Source organism: Strigops habroptila, chromosome 17 (genome assembly GCF_004027225.2).
Source record: "Strigops habroptila isolate Jane chromosome 17, bStrHab1.2.pri, whole genome shotgun sequence".
In the NCBI taxonomy this organism is placed as follows: Eukaryota; Metazoa; Chordata; class Aves; order Psittaciformes; family Psittacidae; genus Strigops; species Strigops habroptila.
The window spans coordinates 404,736-422,997 of record NC_044293.2 but is presented as its reverse complement, the minus strand read 5'-3'; the positions used below and the strand labels follow the sequence as shown (position 1 = coordinate 422,997).

Below are 18,262 nucleotides of genomic sequence, written 5' to 3'. Positions count from 1 at the left end.
TCATTAAGATTCCAAGGGTGGAAGTTCCTGGGGTGGTTGTAATGCATTGAGTCCTGGTGGAGTTGGTTGGAAGTGAGGTGATTGGTTGATTGCTTTGCTTGTGGAGAACATTTTGAGTTTTTCCTGTATTTTACTTGGTCGAAAGCATTACACTTGAAGTTTCCCCATTGGACTTGGAGGAATGCTGTGCTACATGATGCCATACCTTTCCCTGTGCCCCCTCCTCCTGGGGACAGGAGCAAGTGCTGGTGCTGCCTGATCTTCTCTGTTGCGTGGACATTGATGTGATTTATGTTCTAAGTCACTGAGGAAGGAGCAGGCTGCTGGGGTCCTGCCCGGTTTCACCCCATGGCTTTGCTCCTAGAGCAGCTCCGGTGGGAGCAGCGGGGCTGGCGGTGCAGCGCCGGGAACAAAAGCTGCCTCTTCAAGCTGCCTCTTCCTCTGCGTGGTGCAGAGGATCCCGAACAAAAGGTTCACGTTCCCGGCGCTCTTCTCCTTTTGCTCCCCTTTTCTTTCTGCTGCTCTTCAATGGAGATTTACACCACTCTTTTCCTGGCTTAAATCTCTCTGTGCTGCAGCAAGGAACTAGCAATTAACTGTTATAAGGCTGTTTTACAGTCCTGTGGAAACCCTTTCCAACCGCTTTGTTTCGGTTGGGTATATCTTTTATTCCTAGTTTTCGGGAGTGTAAAACTTTACAGCATTTGCTGCAAACCTTCATACTTTGCTTTGTGGTTTATTGCTCCCTCTGCAGATATATCTTACTCATGAATAAGGCTTTCATCTCTACAGTACTCAGGTAGGATCTGCAATGCCTCTGAGCAGTTGCATTAATGGGACTTTGCCTAGAAATCATGTTGTGATTCATCTCCAACCTCAGTCTTCCCTTTGTCTGACAGCACAGAGCTCTGCGAAAGGGCCAGGGTTGCAGCAGGATGCTCAGTGGGGTTAATCATACCCCAGCTGGCAAATCCCTTTGGCTTGGAGAGATGTGGAAGGTGGCTCCAGAAAGTTGGGTGCTGGCCGAGTGTCTGTGCTGGGGCTGCTTGGGGAGCCTTGGAGCAGAGACCTGAGAAGGTGCCTGCTGGGCTGGTGCAGGAGCTCTGCCACCGCTCCTCCAGTGAAGCAACACATGGGCACGTCTGAGGGGGAAGGCACCCATGGTGCTGGGTGACATATTCCTTCGCTCCTCAGGTAGAAGTAGAACTGATGGAGCTGAGGTTCCTTTGGGTTCAGTACTGGTGCCTAATGATTGCCCTGTAGCTTATTTCAATGGCAGCTCTACGAGTGGTTCTATTTTAGGCTACTGACTGTTTTTCAGAAGCTTGTAGAGATGTGCTGTGCTCAACATCCCTGAACATGGCTGATGTTGGCTCAGATGCCCAAGCATCAAGTGGATAGCACGCTTGCCAGTGCCTTCATCCTTTAGGAGCAAGCCAACATCCATGGTGTGGAAGTGGAGGCAAACAGGGGTCTCCTGCATCACTGGTCCTGCCTGTGTCTGCAGGAACAGGATGAGGCACTTGGCTTCAAGGCATTTGCAGTGGGTCCAAGGGGAGGGCAGGGACTGGTCCCTGATGCAGACCCAGAGCAGCCGCTATTTTTCTGGCACTGTCATGACACAAAGGATTCGGAAAGGTGTGGGATATTAATTGCAGCTTTCAGCCCCCTGCGTGCTACATGGTAATTTCATCGCATTACGGTGATAGTGGTTTAAAACCCGCCCTCCTCCTGTCCCCTTTTAACAAAACACTTCTTGCTTCGCAAAAACACATTTAGGGCCAATTTGTTTGGTGTCCAGAATGGCAGCAATTAATGAAGCGTTGTGCTTTGGGAATAAATGGAGCAACACTGGCAGCAGTGTGACCTCTGCCAAAGGGATGGGTCCAGGCAGGGAGGTTGCTGTGGCTCAGTGGTGCAGGGTGCTGCATGGCACCGAACTCCGGGTGCCTTGTATTGTGCCTTTGAGCATCCCACATTGTACTGCCGAAAGCTCCTGTTTAACAGTGTGTTGGGTGCGTGTGTCCATCCCCACCAGCCAGGCATGGTGCCCATGCACAGCAGCACCCTGGCTGTGGCAGCTCCGGCAGGGACTATGGCAGGCGCCGCATTAGTGATGCTTTATGGGAGCATTTGCCGGTGCTGGTACGTGCTGCTGCGGCTCCAAATGTCAGCGCCGGGTGCGGGGAGGTGTGCGGTGGGAACAGGTGGGATCTGTGCATCTCTGGGGCCCCACTAATTCACAGGCCATAAATTAATGATGGGAACAGGGACAAAGTCCTATTCTGGGTGCAGGTGACTGAGCAATTCCCTCCTGGCAGGCGGAGGAAGGGAAGGAGACAGACCTGCCAGCATCAGGCTGCCTTTGATTTTATTGTCTGAGCCAGCCTTAAAGGTATCCCGTGTTCGGTGCTGGCTTTGCTCTTGCTCAGGGGTTTAGAAGCAGTGGCAAGTCTTGCTTAAAATAATGAGCAGCTCTGCTAATTGCACAAGGCTGCCTGTTCCCAACACGGGCATCTCTCGCATCTTCCCCGTAAAGGAACCAAAGGTTTCCTTCGCTCAGAGATGGGCGATGGTTGGAGCTAATGGCATCAGCCCCACCAGTAAATGGCATAAACCCATTCACACTCACACAGACCTGGTGTCTCCCCTTCACAGCAGGCGTGGGGTTGGGAGGTCTTCCTCAGCCAACTGCCCTCATTCACTGGCATCCCACTTGCCTCCAAGGACCAGGGTCACTGCTGTGCAGGAGAGATGGCAAAAGGGTGCTTTGGTAAGGCATGGAGTCAAAAACACTGGGGAAAGGGACAAACACAGGAAGGACACTTTATTAAACAAGTTGTGTAACAGACTGCTGTTAGCTGCAGCTGCTGTATCGGCTCACTTTTGGTTGTCTGTGCCCTCTTTTTCTGTTTTCTGAGTTAGCCTTTGGCTCATCTCTGGACAAGGTTTGGGGTGCCTGTAAAGTGCAGCTCAGAGCTGAAAGAAGGGCAGCTCTTTTATTGTCTGCCTATGATTATCACCAGCTTTTGCAGCAGGCCCCTTACTCAAGCATCGTGCCGGGTCCCTGGTGCAGCTCTGGAGCTTGATGCCTTGATAACTATAAATTAACATGGAACAAGCATTGCAACTGCTCCATTTTTGCATCGCACAACTGGTGTTTGTGAGTTGTTTGCAGCTGGCTGTTAAGACCATGGGTGAGTGCAGTTGCTTGGATTAATACCTGATTGTGAACTGGGACATGTGAACCTGTAGCTGGCTTAGAGGGAGCTGGGGCTTGTCGGAGCTGTGCTGGCAGGAGGCAGGGAGCGTTGGGCGCTCTCCAGCTCTGCCTCTAGGAAGCACTCTGACCTCAGGGAAATCACTGCTGCGCTCCCCAAAACAGGGAGCATCGTTCCCAGTGCATGCGCAGCTCTGTTAGCGATTGCAAACTGCTGTCCGGGACACCCTTGGCTGGGGGAGGGATGAGGGATGTTCCCTATCATGGAAGAGCCTCCACTCAGCAGCTCATGATCCACTTGAGGGAGGAGATGCTGGGAGATGGACCTGCCTTTTCCCAGAGTGGGAAACCCCTTCCCGTGCAGGGCTTCCCCTCCAAAATAGCGTGCTTGGGGCAAGGTGAAAGCCTGTCTCGGAGGCTGCAGTGAGAGACGAGGGGTGCTGGGTGCTGCTGAGGACCCCCCTTGCCCTGCAGAAGTGCAGGAGCAGGCGGCTGCCACCCGGCCCAATGAGCCCGTGCAGATGGCGGGGAGACAAATGGTGCCATCTCCGTACTGTAGTGGCTCGGCTGTAATTTCTGGGAGACATTTATTAGAGGCATCCTTCCCTTTTTCAGGGACTGTGACTCCTCGGGCAGGGGGAATTGCGACGGGGAAGGTGGGAAGCGCAACCCGGCGTTACTGATGAGCGCGGTGTCCAAACCCCCATCCATTCCTCTCCTCCAATTTTCTCCTCTGACAATTTATAGGTTAGTTTGATGCTTGAATAGCTGAGTCTCTCTAGTAATATGTATTCTCTGTAAGTATTCCCCGCTGTGGCATATCCTAAGAGAACTCCATCAAATAATTATCTTCCCTTTTATTTATTCACAGTCTTTTCACTCGATCTGCATCACGATAAAATATTCCAATGGTTTCCTCTTAGCACCGAGCCTTCCCCCGATTGTAAAGTGTATTTATGTACAGTATTAAATCCGCCCAGCGCGGCTCTTTATCTCGGCACTCTTCCCTGTTGGATGCTACTGCCGGGTGCTGGCTGTGGCCACCTCTTGCCTTGACACTGGCATTCCCAGGGCTTGCCCAGAGCATGGGGTGGGAGAGGTCTGCAGCTGGCCAAGGACAGGGCTGCAGGCTGGCACGGAGGGATGGAGAAGGGCAGCCCCACCGGGCAACCTTCACGCCTCCTCCCTGGTGCTTCCAGCCGGGATGTGGCTGCCTTGCTGAGCCAAGTCGCCCGCTGTCAGCAGAAGGACGTGACTGCAGGATGGCCGAGTGCAATCAGAGCAGGGAAGAAACCAATAACCTCTGGTTTCCCCCCTCTGGAGCGACTGAAGGAGCAGCGCTGCTCTTCTCTGAGGGATCGCCAGGGCTCCCTGCACTGGCCTCTCAAGGAAGGCTGCAGCCCAAAGAGGGGTTTGCTGTCCAGCAGGCAGCTTTTTAGGCATAAAGTAAAGGGATTAAAGAGGATGATGTGTGGAGTCCGAGGGGTGGTTTCCAATGCTGGTGAGCGTTTTGGAGCAGTCCTTGGAGGAGCTATGGGCATGCTGTGACACAGCTGTCACCATGGCCAGGGACATCCCTTCCACATGAGACAGTGGGTCTGTGCCTGCAGCTGGGAGAGCTGCAGGTCTGCCAAAATAGCCTTCCTGAAACCTGCCTGTATCACATGTACCTTATTCCTGTGAATCCCAGCCTAGCAGCGAATATTCCATTTCCTGCACCTCCCTTTGCTGTTTTAACCAGCCCCTGTGCAAGAGGGGGGGAGCAGTGGCTGTATCTACCCGAGATGCACAGGCAGCATCATGCCGGTGCCGCTCTGCAGGCATGAGGTGTCCAAGGCTTTTCCAGGCTGACAGGGCTCTGGTTTTAAAACTGCCAGTTGTAGTGATGCCAGGGATTTCATTGACAGAAGAGCTCCTCTGGGGCTCAGGGAGTCAAGGCGAGTTTAACTTTATCCCTAAGTTTGCTTCTGCCACTATTCCCAGGGGTGTGAGTGCTTCCCGGGAGCCTGTGTGCTGCGCTTCCAGCCTCGTCTGGCCACCATGGGGTGAGGACAGTGGTTAATAAGTTAGTCATGGAGGGAAATAGTGGTGACCATTCCTAATAGTGGCTTTCAGTCCCCCTTTGCCTGCAGTCAGCTTGGCTGGGAGGCAGAGAGGCCAGGAAAAGGGGTTGATCCCAGAAGAGGGAGATGCCAGGGAGAGGACCTGTTGTGGTGAGGATGATGGTGACCACAATGCTCCACTCACTTTGCTCCGACACCTCTTTTAAGGGGCTTCCCATCACATCGTGGGCAGAGAGGCAAGTTCCCTAGCAAGGGTTAACTGAGTGTGTAAAATTGATTGCGATTTTAGTAATTCAGTATAATCACAGTCTACCAGCAGGTTGCTTTTCCAGCAGGAGGGTTTGGAATTATTTTCTGGAGTTTGCAATATAGAACTTAAATTAAGCCTCAGAAGTCAGAGGAGCTCTGCTGCATCTCTAATGTGGTGCTAAATTCTCAGCAGCACATTCCCTGTATTAAAGCCTTTGCTAGCAATTAGGTTCATTAACTATCACAATACCTTATTTATTACTCGGCATGCCATATGGTTTCCCAGCTAAAGAATGGCACCCGTTCTAGCACAGACCATTTGGCATCATAAAAATGTTAACAAATAATGTTATGGCTCTCAAGGGCAAAAGGGCTCGCCGGGTTGCAGGTCTGAACGGCAGGAGAGAATATGAAAACATTTTTCTTCTATGGCAAAATAAAGAATTCCTCGAGACAGAAGTATTCAAAGAATATCACGCTCACATCACGCAAATGGGAGTTTTATACATGCCCATAATGGTTCTGTCAATATTTGCAGCAGGCAGCACGCTCACTCATCTCCTTTCCTTCCCCCCCTCTTCTCCCTCCCAGCATGGACCTTGTAGGGAGCTCAACAGTAAAGGACCCACCTTCTGTGGAAGCCTCGTCTTTACCTCCTGACTGTTACAGGGGCTTGATGGCACCAGCTTTCTGGTGTCTGCAGCTCTTGGGGTGGCAAGAGTTAGCCCTTTATTACCTGTCCTTTATTACCATCCAAACTTCATCTGTGTATAACCGTTCTGGCCACAACGTTGAGATGCGCTGGGTGCCAGAGTGTACGCAGTGTTGATTCCTACACTGCAGAAGGACCTCTAAGGGGTGAAGTTGTGTCAGCAGGATGAGCAAATCTGAATATCAAGTGTTCTGACACTGAAAAGGAAAACTCTTAGTCACACACTTGTTTAGTGGCCTTTGGAGGGGATCTCGAGCTGCGAGCAGCCCATGCTGCGAGAGCTGCGCCACGTACACTTGTGCTCGGTTCCTATTTCCAGCAGGATTAGGATTATCAGAGGCAGAGGCAGCATTTCAGGTCACAGGGACTTGAATTGTCTCATCTTGAGCACCATGTGGCCAACACGTGAGGAAAATGTACTTTTTCCATTCCTGCTGTGTGACCGGATCCCCTTACAATATCTGTGCTCAAAAGGTGATGCTGAGAAAGTACGATTTAAATCAGAGTAGTGTGAAAACCCAGATTAAACCAGACTTTCTGATCTTCTTACAGTATCCCATTTCCATAAATGGGGCAAAATGGGTTTGAGGCACAAGTAAGGCTGCTGAGCTTCCTGGCCAATGCTTGCTCTACGCCTGTGTGAGGTGGATTCTCTCCTACCCTGCTCCAAGCTGGTTCCTGGCGTTGGCTTTCTGACATTGGGCTTGATCTGTGCAGCTGATCTGCCAGTACTCACTCCGGAGCTGCCTGTGTCCTGCTGGAAATGCCCTTCCCAGGCAGGGATGCGATGAGGAGCGGTATCACTGCAAAACTCATGGGCTTCAAAGCCAGCAAGGATTTTCTCATCACCTCAGCTGAACTCTTGAGCAGTGCCGGCAAAGGATTTCACCTGCAGGAGGATTTCACCTGCATTATTTCATAATGCAGCAGTGCTTCATGGCTGAAATAAAGCCAGTTTTTAGGGAGCCCATGCACCTCATTCATTACTGAAGCTGATGGCATGTCGCACTGTATGCAAAGCCAGGTCTGGAGAAGAAAGTGCTTGACTGGAGGATGAGTGTCATCAAAGATGGGGTCCCAGAGCTGGGTATGGTGCATGCTTGGGATCTGTGCTGCTTCCACCCTTGACAAAAACATCTGAAGTCAGGCATTTCTCACCTGGAAAACTGTATTTAAGTAACTCCCCTTGCTCAGTGCCGTCACACAGCATCTGCTGATCAGCTGGCCAGGGGATAAACTTTCCTTTCCGTATCCTGTTTCCACAACCACGAGTTGTTCACATGCCCCTGATCTGCCAGCAAGGTTGAGCTTCTCCCCCCAAGATGGTCACTTTGACATCCCCTTTCTGTGGCCTCAATGCCCTTCTCTGGAGGCTGCAAATTCCTCTTTCCATCCAGCACTGTGGTCCTATTGCTGTGTAGTGCACCCTGTGTTCCACCCATGTGCTGTTGGGGAGCATGCCTATAGATCAAGGCGCTCACGGGGAGGAAAGGCGCTGGCTGGTTTTGCATCTTACTTTTTCATGAGCTGCGATTTATTTTTCTCCCCTTCAGATGCTGGAAGGGATGTTTCCAAAATGTGACCTTTCAAAAGGCTCCAGAGCTGAAATCCCACAAAGCCACTCCACTTTGTGGCCCCAGTGGCAGGCTCCCTGCCCTCCCTGTTGATCCCTCTGCCCAGCACTATGGACCCCCAGCAACCCGGTGGTGCTGGCCCTGTTTCTGCACAGTGAGTGGCAATATGAATGCTCTGGCAACCCTTCAAATGGTGGAGAGAAATGGAATTCTGTTCCATCTGTGGTGGGATTGTACTTGTGGGATGAAGTACCTGAAGCAGTAGAGGCACTGGGGGAGAGGCAGTGGGAAACACTGGGTTGTGTATCCAAAGGGACTTTGTACCTCCAGAAGAGTCAGGGGGATTGCGGGCTCAGCCGCTGGCATCGCAAGCCTTGTGTCTCCCTGTTTGCATCCCAAGTGCTTGTAGGAGCACGTGTGAACCTCTGGCCCTGGGCAGATAGGCCTTATCCAGGAAGGGCTTTGCAGGAGTGTTTACTTTCATTCTTGGGAGGCCGATCGAGCCGTTCCAGCGGGGAATGTGGCCGGGCTGAGGGTGAACTGTGCCAAGCCCCCTCCAGCATGAACAACCACCGTGTGGTCCAAGGGCACCACAGCTCCTCTGTGCTCACCTCCCAGTCCAGACCCCACCATGCAGCCAGGCTGCAGAGCCCGTGTCCATGGGACCTGTGGTGACGGACGTGTCTGCTGTGACTGAGCTTGAAGATGCTGATTTCTCCCGACCTTCACAAGGGATTCATAAATATCTGCCCTGAAAAGGGCGGTTTGTGAGCTGTCCTGATGCACGAATGTTATCTGGGGTTTCAGTCACTTAGGAATCTGTGACCAGATAAGATACAGGGGGTTTATTGTGCCTTCTGGCAATTAAGAAAATAAAATCAGTTAATATCTAACCTTGAACCTAGACTGTAGTGTTTGGCCTCACATGTTGTTCTGACTCTCTCATACATTCTGGAGTTGTACAGTTTGGATGGCTGTTAGCAGTGATGGAAGAGATGAACAGGAATTTAATCTGGGACTAAAATACCTTCATTATGCAGCTCGATCATCTTAGAAACAAGATCTGTGTGATGTGTGATTCAGCCACTAGAATTTTTTGTCCTGGTGCAAGGAAGGGAAGGAGGAGGAGCTCCTTTTGGCAGAAGTTTCCCCAGCTGTGAATGCATTTTGTGTGAATATCTAATGCCCAGATATGTTGGGAAGGGAAGGCGGGGGGTTAAGGAAAGGCTTCCACAAGCGGGGGCTTTTGTTTGCACTGTCAAAAATGGTAGTGCATTTCTGTGTGCACCCACACATAGGCACATATATATATATATGTATATAGTTTCCCTTTGGAAAGGGGAACAGGTGACTCATGCAACTGGAAAATGGGATATGGAGCTTGCTCTTGCTGGAGAAGAAAGATGAAATCAGGGGTAAAGGTGTTCACTCGGTGATTGGGATTCAGGATTTGGCTCGCTTCCTCCAGTGAATGGACTCAAATATCACGAAGGCATGGGAACTGGCTGCTTCCCATGGGATGGCCAATGCCACTTGTGGTCCTGGGTGACTTTCAGGTTGCGGAACTCCAGAGTCACTCAGGGGCTCTTGGAAACTGTCCTGTTTCAAGGCAGGAAGAGGTTTAAGCAATATACTAATGACATGTTAATCTCACGCTCAGAAAAGCACCAAATGTGTATTTAACTCACAGCTCTTGTTAGTGCCCAAACTTGGGCACCGTCCTTCTGGAGGAGGAAGGTCCCCTGGGTGGAGGTGCAGGCCTGCACCCTGCTCCAGGGGGACCGGCCAGCACTGGGAATGTCTTCACACACTGAAACTGTCTCCTTTGCCAGCACTAAGTTAATCCTGCAGAGAACCAACAGTTAGGGGGGTGGAGGGAAATCAGGCCAAAAGTAGGAAATGCACCATGTTAGAGCATCCCCCTTCCTGGTGGGCAAAGCAAGTGCCCCCGGGGTGCTTTGCCAAGGCCCCAGTGCAGATCCTGCTCTGCCCAAAGGGCTTTATTCTGAGATGAACTTTACCGAGCCTGCAGCCGCCTCCTCGATGCTGTACGGTTGGGGCTGACATTTAACGCCACGGCACATCTCTCTCCTTGTCCCATGCAGGATGTCAAATATTTTAGGCTGAGAGACGGGGGGAAAGAGGAAAAATAATTACACAGTAAATTAAACAAAGGCGACCCCCTCCCGCTTGTTAGGACTTCAAAAGTTGCTGCCTCTGGCTCGAGCTCGCTTGCATACGTACAAAGGGTAACGCTAAAAATAGGTGCTGTACAAATGATTAGGTCAGAGCCTGCTAGAGGGAGACATTTTTATTTAATTACTAAGCCAGCAGCACATTGCTGGGGGGGGAGTGAATACATAAACACAGAGCTCAAAGCCCGGCTGTAAAGTTTGTGCTCCTTCGCTGAGTCACTGTGGCTAAATTCCCTTTTGTATGGGGGATTTAGGGCTGGAATGCGGGAAGGCTGGCCCAGGCTGCCGCCCTCCTGAGTCACAGCTCCCACTCATCCTCAGGCCTCGCAGGCTCAGGGCCCTAAGCCGCTAATTAGCCCTGTTGTCTTAGGGGCTGCGCGGCATCTATCGCCTGCACAAAGCCGGGGGTATGGAGGGAGTGCTCCTGGGAATGCACCGGATCTGCTTTCACCGATGCTGTGTGCATCACAACCTGTTCCTTGATGTCCGGGAGGGATGGAGGGATGCTACCCTCTGCTTTGATGTGATGGCATCGATGTGGTTGTGCCCAAGTACGGTTGTCCCCACTGCAGCACAAATGTACAGTCAGGAGCCACTGCACAGATGAGCGAAGTTGTAACTTGGAGCAGTGTAAGGTTTTAGTGCTCCCCATTTGTTGCTCAGCTGCTGTATCCCTTAAAGGAGCCTGGCTTAAAGAGAGGAAAGGGAGGATTTTTCCAACTGGGAAGCACAGACTCATGCATGCAGCAGCCCTGTTCGGCCTGGCAGAGCTGCACAGATGTGTGCAGTGACGCGAGGCCAGGTTGGATGGAGCCTGGAGCAACCTGCTCTAGTGGAAGGTGTCCCTGCCTGTGGCAGGGGTTGGAACTGGGTGAGCTTTAAGGTCACTTCCAAGCCAAACCATTCCATGATTCATGACTACCAGGCTGCATGGGTCACGACGTGGGTGACCCTGATACCCTCATTGCTGTTGCCATGCCTTTGTCGCGTGCTGGCCAGACCCTATCTCTTGCAAGCCAGGGCTGGTAGGTTGCAGGGAAGAGGCAGGCACATGGGGTAGGGTGGACAATGGTTTCTACAGTGTAACAGTCCGCATGTGTCCAGTCCGCTCCGTCTCAGTTACTGGATTTACATGTTCACCTTTCCTGTGGCAATGGGAGAGCTCCTGTGTGGGTCCCTTGGCTTTGGCTGCAGCCACTCTCCTGCAGGTTCTACTCTGGCATCAACTGCAGCGTGGATAACTTGCAGGAGAGTGCAAAGCTTGCGCCCCGCGGCAGGACCAGCTGTGTCCTCGCAGCGACTCTCAGGTTCCCTTTGTGCAGCGGGGGCACAATAAAGAGCCTGTTCCCGGCTCCTCTGCTCACCCGTGCCGCCGCAATGCGCCCGGGTCCGGTGTCCGCGTGGCTCCTGGAGCGGATCAATGGGGTTCGCAGGAAGCTTAACGCGCCGTGGCCGCACGCTGTGCAGCCTTCCAGGGGCCTGCCGCGACGTCCCTCCTCCCCCTGCCCAGCAGCTTTGTGCCCTTGGGATGGGGGTTTGGAAATAAAGTCTGACACATTCAATCATCTTTTCATAAGCTGACAGCTCGCCGCACGTGAAAGCCGAGCGCTGCCCCAGTTCCAAGCAGGGGTAGCGTGCCGGGAGAATTCCGGGTCCGGTGCGCACGCGAGAGCTGGGATGCCGCAAACTCTCAGTGTCTGAAGTGATATCCAAAACCAGGGTTTAAGAGTCAGTGGTTGTTGATTGGGGTTAAAACCGATCTGATCTTGTGTGTGATGCACAAAATCCCTGTGCTGGTATTTCAGAATGCAGCTCCACACCAGCAAGACTGGAAAACCCTCCCAGTACACTGAAACAAAGCTAAGAACATGTATGAGTTGTGACATAGGAAAGACACTGTCCCTCATGGGTCAATTCTGTGAGAGAAAAGGTCCAGGGGGAAGAGCTGGGGGGTGTAACACGAGTTGGGGCCCACCAAGCTTGGGAACCTTCTTGCTGAAGCCATACCCCATGAGGTTTATTTGTGGGCTGAATACCCTGATCAAGGAATTTCCTTGTTGTGATTTTGGAAGCTCTTCTGTTTTCTTCTTCTCCTCCCATCTGCCTGGCAGGTCCTGAACCTGCCACTGTCTCCTGGAGTACTTACAGGCCAGTGCTTTACTCTGTCCATGCTTTTGTGGAGCTTTCCTTCCCGCAGGTCTGCTTATCCTTGCCAGGCTATTTCTGTTGGGAAAGTGGATGTTGGCATCTCCCTGTCCAAAAAAAGGAAGGGTTGGGAGCTAGAAGTGCATGTGCAGAGATCTACACATGTGCAGAGATCCTTCCCAGGAAGGATGCCTGTGCTCTGCCTGGTCCTTTCCGGGAAGACCTTCCCAGGAAAGCACGGACGTCTCCCGAGTTTAATGCTGGAGGTTAATAATAATCGCACCAGGCAGCACATCATTGCCCCCGTATCTGGTTGAGAGATTTACAACTGAAACTCGTGGCGGAGGAAGAAATTGCCTCAATCACTTGGAGTAATGGCACATGGAGAGGCACTTGGGCGTGACTGCTATTTAACACGAGAGCCCAGCTTGGCTTCATTTAACGTGCCGGTTCCTTTCTAATAAACATGTTACACTACAAGGTGGGGATTAACATCAGAAAAGTAAATAAATTGGAAACTGATGGGGAGAGATGGAGGGAAATGGAAGGTGCTTTGGAGGGGCGATGAGGGATTAACTCCTGTGCTGGGGTGTGGGAAATGACCCTGCAGACTGTGGCTTCCCCAGCTTTGTGTGGGCACCGCCAGGGGCTGCGGGTGCCAAGCAGCCCTGTGAGTGTCTCCTTATGCCACGGCTGGACTGATGCCCGAGCCTGGGAGATGGCTGCTCTTCCCTTCCCAGGGACACGGAGGCAAGCAGCTGCTTCTGCTTCTCCTTTGGCTTGTGAACGTGTCCAGTTCGGTCTGTCTCAGAGCAGGGTGCGGGTGCTTTGGCTGAGGCTCTGCAGGGAGGAGTGGGGCATTGCTGGGGAAAAGGGGACTGAGAGTTGAGGTCGTGGACAAGAGGTTTTGACTTTTTCCTGGTTTACATGTATTATGATCACTCTGTTGTCTTCCCAGCGAGGGATCTCCCAGCTCTGCGTGAGCATGGGTCCAGGAGGCACTGTATGAGTTTGGGGGAAAATTGGACTTGAGTACGGGCAAAGCCAGCATGGGCTGGGCAGAGGGGTCGGGGGGAAGAGCCTTGTGGTGCTTTGAGGAGCTCAGGGGCCACCAGAGCTGGCTGTGGTGCAGCCCACTGGGAAATGGAGGTGGGCAAGGGACAAAAGCCCCTAGAGAAGGGGGATCCCTTTGGCTTTGGCTGCCACACGTGGCCATCTGACCAGCTCTGCTGTCTTGCTTCACTGTCTTTGCTTCAAAGCAAAAGAGCCTTCACATCCAAACCTTCTGCTGTCCAGGGAGGTCTCCTAAGGCACCGGCACATGGTGAATTTGGGGCGGGATTTGGGAATGCTGGGGCCTGGGGTTCCCTGCTTGGGGTCAACACACTGCCCGGTGCCGCTGCGGGAATTCAGTCTCTTAACCAACCCGGTAGTTTTTGCTGTATGTGTTAGAGGAGTAACAAAAAGTGCAATGCACCAGTTGACAGGGAGGGCTGGGGGGTTAATTTTCAGGATGCTGCCTGGGAATTTAGCCGTGGGATTTCCATTATTGCTAATGGGACTCACGCAGCTTAATTTCATGTGAGCTACGCTAAAAACATACCCCTAACCGCCTGCAAAATCCCAGCCCTGAAATGGAGCCTTTCAGAAGTTGGAGGAGGGTAAACAACCACCTGAATCGGCGCCGCCTCACTATTCCCCCCCCTCCCCGATTGCTCAGATTTAGAAGTCAGGGAGGGGGAGGAACTCGAGCAGTTTGAGGCAATTCCCAGCCCAACACACGCTGCCTGAATGCGTGCCACATCCTTGCTCTTGCCAATTACACCAGCGAGTTATAACCCCCGAAAAATAGGGGTAGCGGCTGCCTCCCCAAGTGCACAACCACAAGCATCTAATAGCCGCAGCAGCGCCGCCTTCCGTGGTGGGGCCGCCGTTATTAGGCTGTTCTCGTTAAATGACTGCTATCATCTGCTCCCAAAGTACATTAAATCCCATTATAATTATAAACACACTTCCCCATAACGTTCTCCTTAGATTACATTTGCGCTGCTTTACCCCAAGGGGATCTTTGTACTAATACCGTCCGTAGTTGTTGTTTTAGCTGATGACGCTGGGCCCGGTGCTGGCTGCGGTGAGCCACGGTGCTGCTGGGGAGGAAGGGAGAGGTCTGCGTCGCTGCAGCCCCAAAAACGATGTGGGGCTTCAAGTGCTCCAAGGCGCATGCATGCCCCCCTTGGCACGGGGCATTTGTTGGCAGTGTGGTGGTGTGGCTGGCATTCACCTTCGCTGTTGTTTTGCTACCTTTGCTGGGCTGCCATTGCCAGTCTTTGCTGGTGGACCCGTTGCCCACCCTGGGGTGTAGGGACCTGCGGGAACCATACGTCAATGTGGGGTACACGTTTCATCTGGGCTGAATGTGCCTTGTTTGGGTGACATGTGCTTGGCACGGGGCAGCTCATGGTGTTTTGCGGTTGTTGGCAGCGTGGCACATTCCCCTTCCCATTGTTTTGTTCCCTTTGGGAGCTGCCGTTGCCAGTCTTTGCCCGTCACCCACCCAGGGCGCAGGAGCCCTACACATGGGTGATGCCAATGTGGAGTACGTGCTGGGTCAGGGCAGAACGTGCCCCGTTGGGGTGACGTGTGCTCAGCCAAGCCCCCACCGCAGCAATCGATGCAATACGGTGGGATCACGGATCCCACGGGCTCACGGCGGGGCCGCTTTTGTCCTGCGTGGCGGGGGCCCGGGGGCAGCCGCGCTGCTTCGCTCCGCTCCCGGTGCGGCGGCGGCTCCTCCATGTTTGTTGTCGGCAGCGCTGTCCAGCCGCCGCCCGGCCCCGCGCCGCTCCGGTGCCGCCCCGCAAGGTGCCGGTGTGCGGGGCGGGGCCGGGGGGGGGCGCCCGCACGCAGGACCGGGCGGCGGCGGCAGCGGCGGGGGGGTGGCGGGGGGCGGGGGCCGCCTGACGTGGTGCCGGGGCGGCCCGTGGGCCGGCGCCGCCGTGATTTGCTGCGCGGCGCGGCGAGCGGCGGCGGCGGCGATGAGAGCGGGCAGTGCGAACTGCCGGAGCAGCCGCCGGCCGCCGTGAGTGCGGGACCCCCCCGCGGGCACCGGCACCCGCCGTGCACCTGATGGGGCTGCGCGGGCGGGATGGGACGGGGCGGGCGGGGCGCGACCGGACCGGACGGGACGCGCCGGAGCCGGGCGGGCGGCGGCGGAGGCTGCGCCCGGTCCGCGGGCGGCAGCGGCGGGGACGCGGCTCCCCGAGCCCGGCGAGAAAGTTTGCGGCGAGTCGCTGCCGGCTGCGAGCTAACGGCCTCCTCTCTGCCCCCCTCTCCCCCTCGGTGCTCCTCTTGTCCCCCTTCCCTCCCGTCCCTCCCTCCCGCTCCTCTCCGCTCCTCTCCCCCTCCGCCTTTTGTTTCCGCAGATAGCCGGCACACAAAGCTGGTCCCGCATTCGGCCGCTGGCGAGGCACCCTGATGAGCGAGCCCCGGGCGCGCCATGGATGTGACTAAGATGGGCACGATCCAGCTGCAGAACCCCTGCCACCCCACCGGGCTGCTGCACAAAGCCAACCAGATGCGCCTGGCGGGGACGCTGTGCGACGTGGTCATCATGGTGGACAGCCAGGAGTTCCACGCGCACCGGACGGTGCTGGCCTGCACCAGCAAGATGTTTGAGATCCTCTTCCACCGCAACAGCCAGCACTACACCCTGGACTTCCTCTCGCCAAAGACGTTCCAACAGATCCTGGAGTATGCCTACACCGCCACCCTGCAGGCGAAGGTCGAAGACTTGGACGACCTGCTCTACGCCGCTGAGATCCTGGAGATTGAGTACCTGGAGGAGCAGTGCCTGAAGATCCTGGAGACCATCCAGGCCTCTGAGGACAACGACACCGAGGGCGCCATGGCCGATGGAGGCACCACCGCCGAGGAAGAGGAAGAGAGGAAGTCGAGGTACATCAAGGGCCTCTTCATCTCCAAGCCCGCCAGCGAGGAGGGTGGCTATGCTGGGGTGGCTGGCCAGAGCCTGCCAGTGGCCACGTCGGAGCAGAGCCCCACCGCCTCGGCTTCCTTCGGCCCCCTCTCCGCCATGAGCCCCACCAAGGCGGCGGTGGACAGCCTGATGACCATCGGGCAGTCGCTGCTGCAGGGTGCGCTGCCGCCCGCTGGCCCTGAGGACTCGCGCCCGGCGGCTGCCCGCCGGCCCCCCAGCCTCGCCGAGGTCAAAACCGAAGCGATGCAGGTGGACGACACCTCTGGCCATGACAGCCCCCGGGCGGCCGAGCCCAGCGCCTCTGCTGGGGAGAAGCCTGATGAGAAGGGCAAGGATGGGCCCGGCACCCCGACCCGCAGCAGCGTCATCACCAGCGCCCGTGAACTGCACTATGCCCGCGAGGAGGGCGCCGAGCTGCCGCCCGAGCCTGGCCAGGGGCTGCCAATGGGGCCGGAGCCATCCGCCGCCACCCAGGGCGAGAAGCCACTGGGCATCTACTCCCTGCTGCCGAACCACAAGACTGAGCCGGTGCTCGGCGTGCCACCTGCCGTGGCATCTGCCCTGCACGTGCAGCCGGCCCTGGCTGTCTCCATGGACTTCAGTGCCTATGGGGGGCTGCTGCCCCAGGGCTTCATCCAGCGGGAGCTGTTCAGCAAGCTGGGGGAGCTGGCAGCCGGCATGAAGACGGAGAGCAGAGCCCTGGGTGAGCAGTGCAGCGTGTGTGGGGCAGAGCTGCCAGACAACGAGACCCTCGAGCAGCACCGGTGAGTGCCAAAGCCGCAATGCTTGCGCCGGGCAGGAGGGAGGGGGCTCGCTCTGGGGTTCAGTTTCTGGGTGGGTATCATGTGCCGGTGCAAAGTTCCTGCCATGTACCCCAAAACTGCACTCACAGGGACAGCTGTTGCAACTGTCCCACGTCCAGCAGCCGTGCCAGAAGGTTCTTTCCAGCTCGCACTGGTCAGGAGGGCAGCCTGGACGGGGCTAGGGCTGTAGGTGTTTCCCACTAGCATGAACCCCAGTGGTTTCCCTGGCCAGCATCTGCTGAATGGCTCATGGTTGCTGCCCTTTGAGTTTGGGGATCTGTGTGTAAATGGATGCCATGGGGTTGGGCAGCCCTCGCCCGCCCGCTACCGAGAGCCGAGCCTTCCTGCGCCATCACCGTCGCGTCCGTGCGGGGCCGGGGGGGAGAGACCGGTGGGATCCCTGCTCCTGGCCGCAGCAGTGACGTTCGGGATGGCTGCGTGCAGCGCCCTGTTCCCCGTGGTTCTGTGCTGCTCAGTTCAGGAGACATTTGCACTTTGCACAAAGTAGTGTGTGGGTCAGGCTGGGGAGCACTGAAGTGAGCGCAGTAGGTCCATCCCTGCAGGAACTGGCTCAGGATTGAACCTCCGGTGGCTGTGGGTGTGATTTCGGGGCTCCCCTGCTCGTGGTGGGGGGTCTTTGTGCTCACGCTGAGCCCGCACCTCAGGACCTGCTGCGGGTGGGAGCGCAGTGGTGGTTGTCTGTGGCATGTGAGTTCAGTGCTCTCCTGTTTACTGCCTCCCGATCGTGGCAGCGGGGACCGGAGCTCCATCCCAGGTTTGCCTGGGAAATGGAGCCACGTTGGTTACGGCACCTAAATCGGCATCGCTGGTCAGCCCCCTTGGTGGTGGGCATGCTTTGGTGAGCACTGTGCAGTGCTGGCCCCAGCACGGCTGCAGCCCCGCAGCAGGACAGCACTGTTCTGCCTGGACGAAGGCAGCACCGGTGTGGTGCCTAAGCCACTCGCAGCCTCCCCTTGCTCTGCACCCTGTCAGATTTTTAATGAATCAACAGGTTAATTAGTTCTGATGCACATAACGCGCTCCAGGGATGGTGGTGCTGCCGGCACGCTTGCTGCCCGCGTGCAGTGCGGGATGCACTGGAGCCGGTGTCGGGTGCCGGAGCAGCAGCTCCCCGCGTGTTCAGCCCATGATGTCTGCAGTGTGGGGCACAGCGTCTGAGCACCGGCAGCATCGCCTCTTGGTCTGGCCGGCAGCTCGGAGCTGCCACACGGACCCATGGGAGCAGCCCTGACCTCTTGCAGGGGTCCCCAGCTCCCTGTGAGTGCTCGGCTGCTTTCTGCTTTGTTC

At 55.4% G+C, this 18,262-nt stretch overlaps 1 protein-coding gene across 3 annotated transcripts in view; it reads left to right on the top strand.

Annotated features, from left to right (window-relative positions):
• The first annotated feature begins 15,133 nt into the window (after positions 1–15,133).
• Positions 15,134–18,262, top strand: part of ZBTB16 (zinc finger and BTB domain containing 16) — a 56,800-nt gene continuing 53,671 nt past the window's right edge. For 2 of the 3 annotated variants that reach the window (XM_030505661.1, XM_030505662.1), the window contains exons 1-2: positions 15,155–15,236; positions 15,580–16,915. In XM_030505661.1, the coding sequence (XP_030361521.1) occupies positions 15,654–16,915 (1,262 nt within the window). In that variant the 5' untranslated portion in view covers positions 15,155–15,236; positions 15,580–15,653. Of the gene's footprint in view, positions 15,237–15,579; positions 16,916–18,262 lie in introns of all 3 variants that reach the window. The other variant, XM_030505660.1, reaches the window with a different exon arrangement.